Source organism: Ciconia boyciana, chromosome 2 (assembly GCF_034638445.1).
Source record: "Ciconia boyciana chromosome 2, ASM3463844v1, whole genome shotgun sequence".
Lineage (NCBI taxonomy): Eukaryota > Metazoa > Chordata > Aves > Ciconiiformes > Ciconiidae > Ciconia > Ciconia boyciana.
In genome coordinates, this window is record NC_132935.1 from 24331556 (window position 1) to 24345811 (window position 14256).

Consider the following 14256-nt stretch of genomic DNA (forward strand, 5'->3'; position numbering starts at 1 on the left):
TTTACTTAAGTTCATAAATCAGTAAAAATTCCAGTTGTTAGTTCTATCTTAAATAGTGACTAAAATTGAACAAATCCAGTATCAATACCAATCCTTCAAAGTCCATTTGATGCCTCCAACAGAAGCCATGTGCACTGATGATTAGATAATCCCTTAATGAAGTCAGACTCATTGTGATTGATGAAACAGTGTCATTCAAGGTACCCATGCTTAGAAAAAGAACAACTGGATCGGCTTAAGTTATTGAATTAATTATTGGTTATTTATTGAATAGGTGCCTGCTATGATCTAATATCATTCTAACCTGCAATGCTAAACTGTTGAAAGGAGAAAGTTAAGAACAGCTCTTGGCACTTGGAAGATTATAGTAGACTAATCAGTAAGTTAAACAGAACTCTAACAATCTTTATTATTCTGCTTATATAGTGAATATTCCAGAAATTCAGCAATGCCAAAACTTTAACTCTTCTAATTTCACTAATAGTGCAACTACAACTTACAACTACATTTTGATCTTGTGTTCAAGGCACATGTACAAAATTCTATTTTTAATTGTAATGTTCTGATAAAAACTAACTACTGTATTTTGTCTTCTAGACTTACTAAATAATTTTTTAATGTCAGTAGAATCAGAGATTGATCCATCTAGTTGAATTCACATTGAGAAGAAAAAACATTTTCTGAGAAGTCATAGTCTTACTAACTGAATAACTGCAGTTTACTGGATTAAGGTATGTCTGTGGGTTTTGAGACCCATATACAGATTGTTCCCAGTTATAAACATATTCAAAGGAAAACTCAGACATATTATAAAAGTTATTATAATTCTAATTACTGAGAGAAGCTGGCAACAAAGAGCCTACTTTTATCTACATACTTACAGAGATAAGAGTTTTATTTCCTGCACTATTAAATGTTCTTTGTAACCTTTCATTAATCATACTTACTTTTAAAACTCCTCAGATGTCTTTGCAAAAAGCACATAAGCAGCTCCTGAGTACTGTCAAATCAAAACGTGCTAAATTGTTGGCTAACTTTGTCAGATAATCCAGCAGTAAGAAAGAAATAGGAGAGCTCTTCCCTTTTAAGAACATTCCCTTTTGTAATGAAAGCAAAATTATAAATTCAGCTTTCAAGACTGCCTTGAAGAACTGATTGCAACACGTTCCTAGTAATAACAAAAGCAAATAAATGTAAAGACATAGAAATATTGTAATACTGGCCTAATTTGAGGGTCAATATTCATTTTCATACATTGTAAAAACAGAGGTAAAATTGAAAAGGAATCCGAGAGATCCTCTCTAGCAGATATCAAGTAGTACCCATGTTTTTAAAAACAGGAAAAAACGGTATGGTGACTTACACTAGGAAAGTTTTGCTGAGTATAATAAAAAATAATTTCAGGATGTGACCTCTGTTTTATTTCCATATTTCAGAGAGTCTTTAAAAAACAGGGCCTACATTTTTTAGGTTTGTGAAGTTATTGGTAGGAACATACAAGTTATTAGGCACAGAAAGACTTGTAATTTTGTGTTTGCATGCTTTTTAAGGGGAGAAAATGAATTTGTTGGTCCTACTTTGCACCAAAGACGACCTGCATTAGAAATATCATTAATATAGCGATATACATTACTAGAATATAATTGCTCTAATTGCAGTGGTAATACAGCTAATTTCTCTTCTCATTTACTCCAAGTACCAGTGCACTTTATCAAGAGTAAGATAAACCTCAGATAATCTACACTAGTACCTTCTAGTCATGTTTTCAAACACTGAGAGATCATAGAAATGTCTATAATTAAAGACAGGCATGCTCTAAATTACAGATATATACTGACTCTCACAAAAGGTTGTAAAGTATTTAGAACATGTACAAGGCATGTTTTATATGTTACCTAGCATATATCACTAAGGATTAAAACATAGCTAATTTATATCCAGAGTGAGATCCAGACAGAAACTGTTAAAAGTATTTTGTGCTGAAAACTTATCCATTGTAATACTGCTGATTTGTACTCATTTGCCACAAGTCAACAAGAATACAGGGAAAAGGCAACCACTGCATTCTTCCCCTTCTCTTTAGAAAAGAGCATCACTGCTCATAGCCAGACATGTAATGACATTCCCATAAGTTATTTATTCCTATAAATAACGAGCTGCACATGTGCTTTTTTTTGTGTTGGACAGAATGCTAAGTGGTTTATTGCCTTTCCAACACTTGAACCTAAAGTTCTTAATTTTATTTGAAACCCAGATTTAGACCATCATGCTGCCACAGGAGGCTGGGGGAGTAAAAGCACAAATACAAATTTCCTATTTGTCTAAAACCTTAAAAAAACCACCACAATTGCTTCCCTGACTCCAAAGGTCAAATGTCTATTAACACATCAAAACAGGCAGCTGCAAACTCAGAGTATTTCCAGTCTTAATTACTTGATTGTTTAAAACCCCATCCGTAAGTTTGTCATAATCAAGAATGGATTATTATTATAATTTATAATCTGAAATGTTATTACATTTCAAATTCATCCATGTACATATAGTCCTGGGCTAAAGGCAGGGATCAAAAAAAAATCCATTTACTATAACCATGATGTTTTAAAAAGATAAATTACTTGTATCCCATTAGATTACTGCTAGACTTTTACTACTAGTATGTTTAGACAAAATTTAATTATACGGTTTTAAGATTTTTCAATTTGTCTTAGAAACAGAAATGACTTTGTTTTTCAATGCAATGTCCACTACTAAATGAACCCACACACTCGGAGAACCCTACATTTCTCTATAGAACATTAATTATGTTGGCTGAACAGCAGGGATGAGTGTGCATTTATGTAAAATTTATACAAGAAAATCATTCTATTTTCAGTGTGTGAGACACATGTGTAATATCCATGGTACCTAATGCAAAACATCAAAAGAAAAATATTTTCCTTCCAGTGACTGGTGTCAAGCAGGTCATATCCCTTTATGGTACTAAACATCTGTTGGGCGTGAATTAATTTCAGTGGCATAGGTTTTCTTAATGAGCGATGTGCCAAAATTGTGATACAATGTGGATAGCCACCTGCTTTCAATCTGCTTAAATCTAGCCCCTTGGAAAACTTTCCATCCCTTTCCTCAGTATATCCTCATTTGTACATTACAAGAGACTAATGTAATATTAATTATATAACAGTGAGAATTCAACTTCAAATAATACAGACAGGAATATTCACAAATGTCACAGTTTTGTCACTGCAATTTTTTTTTTAAATATGCTAAACTTGCTTGCATACAGATACTTCATTTTTTTCCTTTAAAAATAAAGAACAAACAAGCTCTTCAGCTCCTGCTGTTGAAGAGCCACAAATGGCTGGTCAACTCAGCCATTAAAAGATTGCTTTCTTTCCAACAAAACAGGTTAAATACTTAAGAAAAAGCTCTCTAGGCATGAGCCCCAGTCAGGTGCAACAGAGAGAGGAGGTGCTGAGAAAACTGATGGTTCTCTGAAGTCTGTTCACAGCTGAGGCCTCAGGGACCAATGAATACATATATCAACAGTAGGCTTGCTTCTCACAAGTAGTTACATTACTGACAAGTAATTACATTACTAGTGAGAAGTCATTACAAGATAATTGTAATTGTGAGAAGTATTATTACAAGATAATTCATTAACTACTGATAATTTCTCACTGTTTCTCCAGGGTAAAATAACTAGATAAAGCACAGAATGCAAATCCATGTTTCTAAGTTACAGTGAAAATGTTTCAAATTTAACTCAAAACTGCAAAGTTTGTAGCTAACAAAAAAATAATGAGCAAATTAAAAACCAACCCTGAAAATTCATCATGAAAACAGGAATGGCTGTATCATGGCTAAGAAGATTAATTTCAGAGGGGAGAGGAAAAGAGGAATAACCATATCATCAGCTGAACTGAACTTCAACTGAAATTTTAAAATGTTGGGGTTGTTCATTTTATGTTCTGACTGTTTTGGACAGTGACTTAAGAGCAAGACATGTGAAAAATCAGAACTGTATCAGGCAACAAGCTCACTACAGATAAGTGTGTCTCTGATTTCAAACCTGCTCCCCATTTTGATGGGTTTTCTCATGAGATTTGGAACACTGTATACAGAGAGTATGTTGTAAGAATGTGGCTTTAGGTAACTGAGAGAAAAGTCTGTTCTGCAGAGAAAAGATTCCCACTATTGATAAGCAATGTGCTAGCTGGGAATAAGAGCTCACTTCAGTGTGTCTGTCTAGTCAACTAAGTTTCTGTGGGATAAGGAAGAAGGTCCTCACCTAGATAAATAACTGATCAATTAGTCTAGATTAATCAACTAAGAGTAAGAGTACAAGGCCAATTTAATGATTCATGGTTATCAGTGTACTCTCATAGTGATCTGTGCTGGAGCTGATCACATTCAATATATTCATAAATGGAAAAGTGAATGAAGAGCAAAGTGAGAAATTTCTCTAAGTATATTAACTTATTCAGGGGCCAACTGTGAAGAACTGAAGACCTGAGAATGCTGAATGACAGGCCAACAAAGTAGCAGATTAAATACAATATGGGTAAATGTAAAGTGACGCAAGCAGAAAAAAAAACCCCAAACATAAAAGGAATATAAAAAGATGTCCTCCAAGTCAACTATTGTCACCTAAAACCAAGTTCTTAACCTTATTACACACAGTTCTATGAAAGGGTCAAGTAGGAAAAAAAAAGGGGGGGGGGGATAACTAGCAGACATAAAACCCCAATTCTCTTATCAAGAATTGCAGGAAAGGGAAATGGAACAAAAGGGAGAACATCCCTGTGCCAACATATAAATCCATGCGTGCATATAAATCCATGTGTGCCTTTCTGTATCTTGAACACTGGGTGCAGTTCTGGTCTGGGGGTCCAATTCTGGTGTGGTCTGGACCATGCCCCACTTATTCCTCAAAAATGGACACTGTAAAATTGAAAAAGAGCCAGAACAGGTAAACAAGAATAACTAATGGAATGGAACAGTTTGTAGGGAACAATCCCAGTTGAAAAAAATACTAGGATTCTTCAACCTGGAAGAAAAGAGACACTGAAAACAGGGTATGATCCAATGATGTAAGATAAAATGGCCCAGAGATGGTGACTAAGAAATATTTTTTTTTTCCTAAGATAAGAACTTGATGCAAGATAAGTAAAAAGAAATTTAAAAAAAGGAAGGGGTGGGGTGTTGTTCGCACTGCACAGTTAGCTGTGGAACTCCTTCCCACAGGTTATTGCAGATGATTTAAGTTTAGATGAATTTCAAAGGCAACTGGACAAATCCATGAGAAAACCACTCAAGATTATCAAGTACATAGACATCACCACTATCTCTGCAAGTGCCTGAGCTGCAAATACTACGTTACAGCTGGGAAAATATTGTAGGGATGCATAACTAATGTATCTGTTCTTATATTGTTTCCAAGTCATATGCTTATGTAGGGCCAAATAAATGAGCCTCGGTTTAAGGCACTAGAGCCATTTCTATACATGTGCCTCACATATCAGCTATATTTAGTCATGTCAGTCATATTTATCTAGTAATGGGTCCAAAATCTTTGCATTAATTCCCTTCTACATTCTGTGCAGTAAGCTCAAAAATATTGATGAATTTATCACAGTAAGTACTTGTGAAAATTTAGGGTATTTACAAAAACAAAAAGACCGAGGTAGAAATTTATAATGGTACTTTCTAGACTTAACAAAACAAACAAACAAACAACCCAGGATAATATGGTACAAAAGGAATAAGTATGCCATCCCTTCCAAAGATGATCCAGGAAAAACCCAAAAGATTTTGAACAAAAGCAAATCTGCCAGTGAAACTATCAAGCACCAAAGAAAATCTTCAGATCTGTTTCTTTACTATAGCCTTTTAAGTTAAGAAAACAAACCTGCAGAAAGTATCATGACATTCTGAAGAATTTTTCTTCCTGGATAAGAACAGGAAAAGTCTTCAAATAATTTCAGAAGACACAAAGCCGCATTTATCCTTGCTTTTATTACTTAATTTCTAAAACAGCAGCCCTGCACAATGAAAAAACTGGAGAACTGCATATTAATATCATGAGTGAGTCAGGTCAAGACTACTGGAAGTTAAGACACCTATGTGTGGATTTCTGGAACAAAGTAGACTGTAGGAGACCAAGAGGAAAGAGTGGAGTCAGGAGACTGGGAGAAGGAAAGAATGTTATATTAGCTTTATGACTTAAGGGTGGGTTTTTTTCTGTGGGATATTGGGCAGAATACATACATAGATCAAAGAGCATCCCCATCTCTGGCTTTCTTAATGATGTGGTTCATCCCTACCCCCTTAAAATATGTTTTTTATTTTGTTAAAAAGTATAAATATTTTACTTGCATGAACACACTGGTTTCAAAAATAGTCATGTGTTATTCTTTATACATGGTTGTTTTTAAAGTAGACTTAATATGATGATTACTTGATATTAATGAATAACAAAACTAATTACCGCTGATAAATCCACATGCCCCAGGCAGTCTTGCAAAGAGGAACACTGAAGTTCCTCTTTATCGAATAAAGAGAGACTTACCTGCTTAATGATTTTTAGGCTTCAGAGAATGTAATTCACTAATTTTTGCCATTTTAACTAAGTGTGGCTTATTTTTTGAAATCCAGGGCAGATGAATAGAATTTACTGAACTCAAAATCACATAAATTAGAAATTGACAGGGGGCTGTTATGATCAGTTAGAGATTATAAAACTAGAACCAGTTCAATCATAAAACCACAACAGGTAGTCTTCTCCTGATACGAAAAATCAGTGAAATGACCCCAGGTCAACATCTTTTTGTCATGTCCCTTGGCAGTGTTCTACACCAAATAAGATTCTTCCTAACATCCAAACTTGAATAATGTGTCCTTTCATTTCTAATTATGTAACTCCTTGTATATCTGTATAATTCTTTATACAACTCTAGATGATTCTACTTCAGCATTGATGTTTGCACTTCTCAAATATTTGTGGCTTCACAGCTCCGAAACCTTCATCCTGCAGCCAAGGTGTATGCATTTGACTCTTATGATCCACTCCCTACCCCATAAATCCCAGAACCCCCAAATATTTTTTTGTCTTTCTTTGGAATACTGGTTAGCTTCAAAGGGCTGCTTGCTGGAAGAGCTGTCATCAGCCCACATAGCTGGCACCCTTGAGTGCTCACCTTGCTGGAGAAAGAATCAGCAGGGAGGCCTACAGAAAGAGTGCTAGAGAGAAGCAGAAAAAGAGACAAGCTTTATATATTCATAGTTTTTACTTGGACATTTACCGCAAACAGTAGAAACTATTGGCTCTGAAAAAATACAAAGCATTGCTAAGTATCAAAAAAGATGAACACTGCTACTAAGTGACAAAGCTAAGATGAACAAAGCAAAGCTTCTGACTGACATGCTTTGCCCTTCCTCAGAATCCACAAAGCAGATATCTATCAGATTACCTGATTACCTTCTATGATAAAATGGCTGGATCTGTGGACAAGGGTAAGAGCAGTGGATGTCATTTACCTCGACTTTGGCAAGGCTTTTAACATTTCCACAATACTCTTGTATCCAAGTTTGGACATTACAGTCTGGATGGGTAAACTACCAGATGGATAAAAAACTAGTTGAATGATTGAGCTCAGAGGGTACTGATTAATGGGAAGCAGTAAATATGTGTAAGGGCAGGGCTGCTATCCACAGGGACCTAGACAGGGTAGATGAATGAGCCAAACAGGAACCTTAGGATGTTAAACGAGGAGAAATGTAAAGTCCTGTACCTGGGAAGGAAGAACCTCAGCAATGATACAAGCTGGTTGCAGAGCAGTCCTGGTGGACATGAGCCAGTGATGTGTCTGGGCAACAAAGGTGGCCAGCAGCATCTTGGACTGTATTGGCAGAAGCATGGTCAGTAGATTGAGGGAAGTGATTATTGCCCTGTAATCAGCACTCATGAGATCACATCTGGAATGCTGTGTCCAGTTTTGGTCCTCACAGTACAAGAAAAATATCAGCTGAGTTCAACAGAGGGCAGCCAAGGTGGTTGCAAAATCAAGACAGCAATATCAGAAGATGACAAAAAGTTTAATCAGAGGGCATCCATGGGCATGTGTACAACTACCTGGTTGCAGTCCATAGAGAAGATGGTGCCATACTCTTCTCAGCAATGCCCAGTGATAGGATGAGAAGCAATGGACACAAATGGACACAAGAAGCTCTAATTAGATACTAGGATTTGTTTGGTTTGTTTTTTTTTTTAACCATTTGGGTGGTCAACTAGGCTGCCCAGAGACGTTATCTTTGGAGGTATTCAAGACTTGACTGAAGCCCTAGAACAACCCGATCTAATTAGGCCTGCCGTGAGCAGGGGCCTGGACTATATGAACTCTGTAGGTCCCTTCCAACCTAAATTATTCCATGATCCTATTCTATCTTAAGCTTTGTATACTAAAAAGCAAATGAACCATAACTATACACATACGCGTAACTGTGTTTGAACAGACACTAACAGGAAACAAATACCAGATGAATATACAATTCATCACTACTGACTTTTCTTTTAAATAAGACCTCATACTGTAAAAATGGCTTCCTGAAAACAGGTTAAACACCACATCTTTAAATGTAGTTGAACAGCTTGCCTGCAGGCTTCATACACAATCAAGATTATTATCTTAATTAGTTATAATGGGAGTGCCTAAAGGAAAGCCAAGCAAATACACTCATTGCCTTAAGTCACTGTCATACAAGATTCCATTCATAATCTGACTTCCAATCTAACTTTCCTTTTGTCTCCCAACTGTGGTGCTCAAAAGTCCATTCAGACCTTAAATTTCCTTAAACCTTTTCACTAAATCTGAACAATGATTCTCTGTATTCTATATGCTGGATTGTTTTTTCTTTAAAAAGACTAAATCCCTACTAGCAATGCAGAATTTTCAATCAGCTGGACACCTTCAGAAACAAGAATTTTTTGCAACTTTCAGTAGCCCATGGTCAGATCTGTAAAAATTCAAATGCATTTCTAGGAGTTCTTTCAATATTTCATCTGCAGTGTCTTTAAAGTGGCATCAACACATAAAAAACCATGAAGAATTTACCATTCTTGTTCTCTTCCTACTTTTAGGCAACTCTTGAATCCTACAGCTTCTGTTACAGTTCATTTTTCAGTACTGAAGTACACTTTTTGACAGATACTCAACAAAATATGTGACAAGAATGTATCTCAATCTTTTCATTATTCTAGCAGAAAAAACGACAATCAAGAAAACAAATTTCATTTACAGTCAGTTATCTCAAGAAATTAATGGCATTCCTTTATCCCCTTTCCTATTCAGAGAATGCCTGACTGCACTGTTTTTACATACTTTTGTTTACTGTGTGGTTGCTCATTCATTCATGAGTCCCTGAAGAGAAGCATTGTATGTGCATAGGTTCTGAATACCCTTGAAAATAACTGAACAAATACTTAATACAAACAGTTCAGTGGTGTAAATTCATGTACAAATACCAAAATAATACTTATTCAAAAAATGTGTAAAAATATCTCTTCTACAAAAAAAATGTTCTATTCCCTTCAACTTAAAAAAAAAAAATCACTGCCATGCTATCTTGGGGCAGGTTGGGAAGACAGGTTTCATACATTGTGATTTGGAAATGCAAACTTTCTTGGTTTCTCCATTTCATTTTGTACTTTCCCATGGAGAATATAGTTTCTTCTGTTTCTTCCAACTCTTCTGTTAATCATGCTTAAGCATCTAATAGCAATATTGATGAAAATCCTTAGATGCTACGAACCAGAAGTTCTAAATCTGCAAAGCAAATAGGCACTGTGGGAAAAAAAAAAACATCTTAAAGCTATTTTCTATGAACCATTTTGCTGAATAAGACTGTGTTGAATGCAAGTGCAAGAGGAACACTGCAGCAGAAGAAACAGAGCACAGGTTCTATGTATCACTATGACCTGCATAACAGCCTGGGTAACTTGCAATACTTTAGGAAAGCCTTTGGAGGATGGATAACTTCAGCTCAATTCTTCTCTTAAAGTATCAGACAGAACACATCCAAAGGTGTTTGAGGAACCGACCAGTGCCACTGCTGGGATTCTCCTTATCATATGTGAAAGGACATGTTGTCTGGGAGAGTCTTTGATGTCTGGAAAATAGTAAATGTCATGTTCATCTTCAAAAAGAGCAAGGAGGAGGCTCCAGGGAACCTACTCGATAGTCAGCCTCCTTGTAGACCCTGGGAAGGTGACAGAACATATTTTCAGAGAAGCCAATTCCAGGCACTTGAAGGACAAAAAAGTTTTTGGGAGCAAACAACACATATTTACCAAAAGGCAAAACATGCCCTACCACAATCTGATTGCATCCTTTGAGATGATTAATTCTGTGGATAGAGTACTGGATGCCATTTGCTTTGACCTTAGCAAAGTTTCGACAGTCTCCCACAGCTGACTTGTATCCAAACTGTTGGATCCAAGTGTGAACTGAATGGGTGGACTACAAGGTGGGTAAAAACCACACCGGACCACTAAAATCAGAGAGTAATGGCCACTGTTCCAAGGTGTAGCTGAACTCTAGTTAGAGTGACATTCCTCAAAGTTTGATGAAGTTCAATGTCTTTTTTAAAAACCTTGGCAATGATACAAAACATACCCAAAGAAAGTTCACAGATGATGCCAAACTGGGGAGAGTTGTTGATACACGGCTGGGTAGGGCTGCCATTCAGAGGGACACCAACGGAATGGAGGAATGGTTTAACAGAAACCTCATGAAGGTCAAAGGTAAACGCAAAGTCCTGCACCTGAGATGGAAAAATCCCAAACCAAATACAGGTTGGAGGCCAGCTGCTACAGAGCAACTTTGCTGAAAAGAACCCAAGGGTCCTGGTACACAACAAATTGAACGTGTGATAGCAGCATGCCCCTGTAGTGTTGAAGGCTAAGCACTTACTGGACAGCATTAACAACAGCATAGCCAGCAGATGAGAGGTGAGATTATTTCCTTTTATTAGATACATGTGAGTCCACATCTAGAGTACTGTCTCTAGCTTTGAGCTCAATAATAGGAAAAAAAAAAAGATTGACAAACTTGAGTAGGCAGAGGATCATCAAGAGCGTTAACAGGTTAAAGCACAGGATTTATGAGGAGAGGGTCAGAGAGCTAGGTTTGTTCAGATGGAGAAAAAGAAGGTGTCACAGATGGAGTGATGCAGTTCACTCATAAGAGAGAAGCAAAAATATACTTTACTGATACAAAACACTGAGTTAACAAGCTTCAATGGTAAGTGTGACAGTGGTTTAACAAAATTTGATGGCAAGGTACACTTGATTATTTACTGCATAGAGGACAGGGTCAGACAAAACTGTCAGGGAGACCCTTCCGTTGAGTCAAGAGGTTCAGAAAGGACCCCCTTGCTTTCTAAACTCCTTCTCAGAGAGGAGTCTAGGTGTGGCTGGATCCAATCCTAGTCCCAGAAGCACACCATCACAGAAGGCTGAGGATGGTGGTGGGGTATCAAATTACTGTTTCCAGTTACCTAAAGCAGAGTTATGAAGAAGATGAAGTCAGACTGTTCTTGGAGATGTATAGTGAAATGCTGAGAGGCAATGGTTAAAAGTTCCGTCAAGCAACATTCTGAATGGATATAAAACCAAAAACTTGCCAGAGCAAGCGTAGTTAAGCACAGGACAAGTACCCAGAGGGGCAGTGCAACCTCTTTCCTTGGAGATAAAGAGAGATTTGACTGAACAATGTGCTGAAAAGCCTGATCTAGCTTTGACATTAGTGTTCTTTTGAGCAAAAGAATGGTCTCCAGAGGTGTCTTCCAACCTAAATTATGTTTTGATTCTTGCAGTGAAATAATTAGCAGGTGTGATGTATGAATAGCCATATGCAGGCTCCAGACTTCATTCACTGAGATGAAAACAGCAGCATACAATGTGTATTATGTTTCTCTCTGCTGAATAAAGGAGAAAGATGAGGATAATAACAAATGTGCATATATTAGAGGGTGGGGTGGCTTCATATAGGCACATGAGACTACATAACACTGAAGAAAGAACTGGACAAAAAGTAACCAAGTATTGGATTTTACATTTTCAGTATAGTGAGTCAATATATAGTTCTACAACTTATTAAAGAGAAGACAAACACCACCTTGAAACAGAAATCCTCCTATTACTTATTACAGGAGACCTCAATAATGCGAGGGAGATATCAATGAAGAACAAATAGGTATTTTGGGACGTAGGCAACAAAAAGCTTTCTGAAATTATGTAGTAAATTGCTTTTAAGTTTGTACAGTCCACATCAGTCATGCAGCACTTCTGCAAAGCGCCATCTCAAAATTAAAATTCTTGGCACCCATTCAAATCTTCTGATTCTATCAATTCCACTGACAATGGGAAAACAGTGCTCCACAAATTATTTATTGAAGATATTCCTATATATTCTTATTTATAATGTTCATCTCCAAAAGAGGCCCTGTGTCTGCAAAGTATCCAAGGAAAAGAAAGATACACTGCATTTCTTTTCTACATCTTTCATGTTTCAACATGGTAATGAAACAACACCCTTTATTTCCCTCTATCCTTGGGAAGGGATAAAGGAGGGGGAGATGACGTGATGCCTAGATTAGCAGGATACAGACAACTTCTGGGGTTTTGACAGGGTGAGGAGAGAGGAATATAAGTAGTTTGGCTGCTCTACAGCATTCCCCGCTTCCACCCAGACTCACATGCATGCTGAATCTGTGTGATTCAGGAAAGGAAGGAGAAAAGTTTCTTTAGCTCTCCCATTAGCTAGATTCTTGGAAAGGAAGAGTTGATTGTGTCTTGCTCTTGAACTCTCTCCCTAACTCTTGTTCTTATTTGTGAAGATTTCTCAATGGATCAAACAACCATTCCAGTGGAATTAGTGCCTTGTCACATATTAACTTGTACTGTCTTTAAAAGATGCTGTCAGCCTGACTAGATTCCTCGTTTTGAAAATAACACATATTTTTTTTCTCACAGCAAAGTTTTCACTTTCTTTTCTCCTATCTTTTTTTGTATCAGCCCCGAAGTTTAATAATTTAAAGTTTCAAGTCTGTCACAGTTAGTGACTGGCCTTTAATACAAACTGGGATATCAACTTCCAGAAATTCAACTTCCAGAAGAATGACAAATTCAAGAGATAGTTGCTGAACACTGTAAAATTCCAGAAAAAAAAGGAGAGATTAATTGTTCAGAAGATGAAGGACCCTTCATGATGTACTCATCACCATTCTTACTGAAGAAGTATGAGAATATTCAGAGGTGGATTGAATCTTAGGGACTTGAGTGAAGACAGTTAATGTGAGTAGTGGTTACCAGGCACAGCAAAAGTGTTATAGTTTACTGGCTTCAGTGAAGCACACAGTGAAGTATGTGAACTCATAAGAAGATGCCAAAGCTTCAATAAAAGTTAAAATTAAATGCCAACCAACCTCAAAAACCGACTCCAAAATTGACTTCCTTCATTGTTTACATAAGATAATTCTCCATGTACGTGTTGCAGAATCACCTTAGTCTAATTTACTGAATAACATTCTTGTTAAAAGAACACATCCTACTGTTATAACAATATTAGAATGCATTTTAAAGCTGACCAAACAAACAATAATAATACATGTATTTAATTTACCTATATAATTTTGTCTAGATGATGCAAACACCTGGTCAGAGCTACAGTACTCTTAAAAAAAACCAGCTGCAAAACAGGGAAAGACCTACCTCAGTGGTGCTACTGGAAGGTTCTAGTCCAACCATATTGGCTTGTACCAGCTGCTGAAGAAGTTGTACTTGAGCCACACTGAGGAAAAAATCCAGGTTTGTTGTCACATTTACCTCTAAAGAATGACCGCACACCAAAATTTCCTGTGGAGAAATTAGGGGAAAATACTAGATAACAGCTACTAGGGAAGTAATTTTCAGCTTCTATATAACTGTATTGTGATTCTCTGCTGTAGTCAATGCTTCAACATTGTATATAGTATTAATTAGGTCTTTTTAGGAGAAAGTGGTGTCTCAGGCTTCTAAACAAGGATGCAACTTATTCTTTGCTTTGCTTTTAACAGCATAACTATTAAGACAAATTTTGCAAGAAAAGCGTCTCATGTGTGAGGTCTTGTTTCCATCTCTTGGTAGTATCAAACAGTGGACTGTCAGATTTTGTTTTTTATTTCCTGGCAATGACTACAATTCTCCTTTCCTTCCAAGAA

General features: G+C 36.7%; 1 protein-coding gene across 9 annotated transcripts in view; it reads right to left on the reverse strand.

Annotated features, from left to right (window-relative positions):
• VPS13B (vacuolar protein sorting 13 homolog B) overlaps nucleotides 1–14256 on the reverse strand; it is a 489796-nt gene that overhangs the window by 146580 nt on the left and 328960 nt on the right. For all 9 annotated transcript variants that reach the window (XM_072852126.1, XM_072852122.1, XM_072852127.1 and 6 more), the window contains one exon: nucleotides 13769–13912. In XM_072852126.1, coding sequence (XP_072708227.1) covers nucleotides 13769–13912 — 144 coding nt within the window. The remainder of the gene's footprint in view (nucleotides 1–13768; nucleotides 13913–14256) is intronic.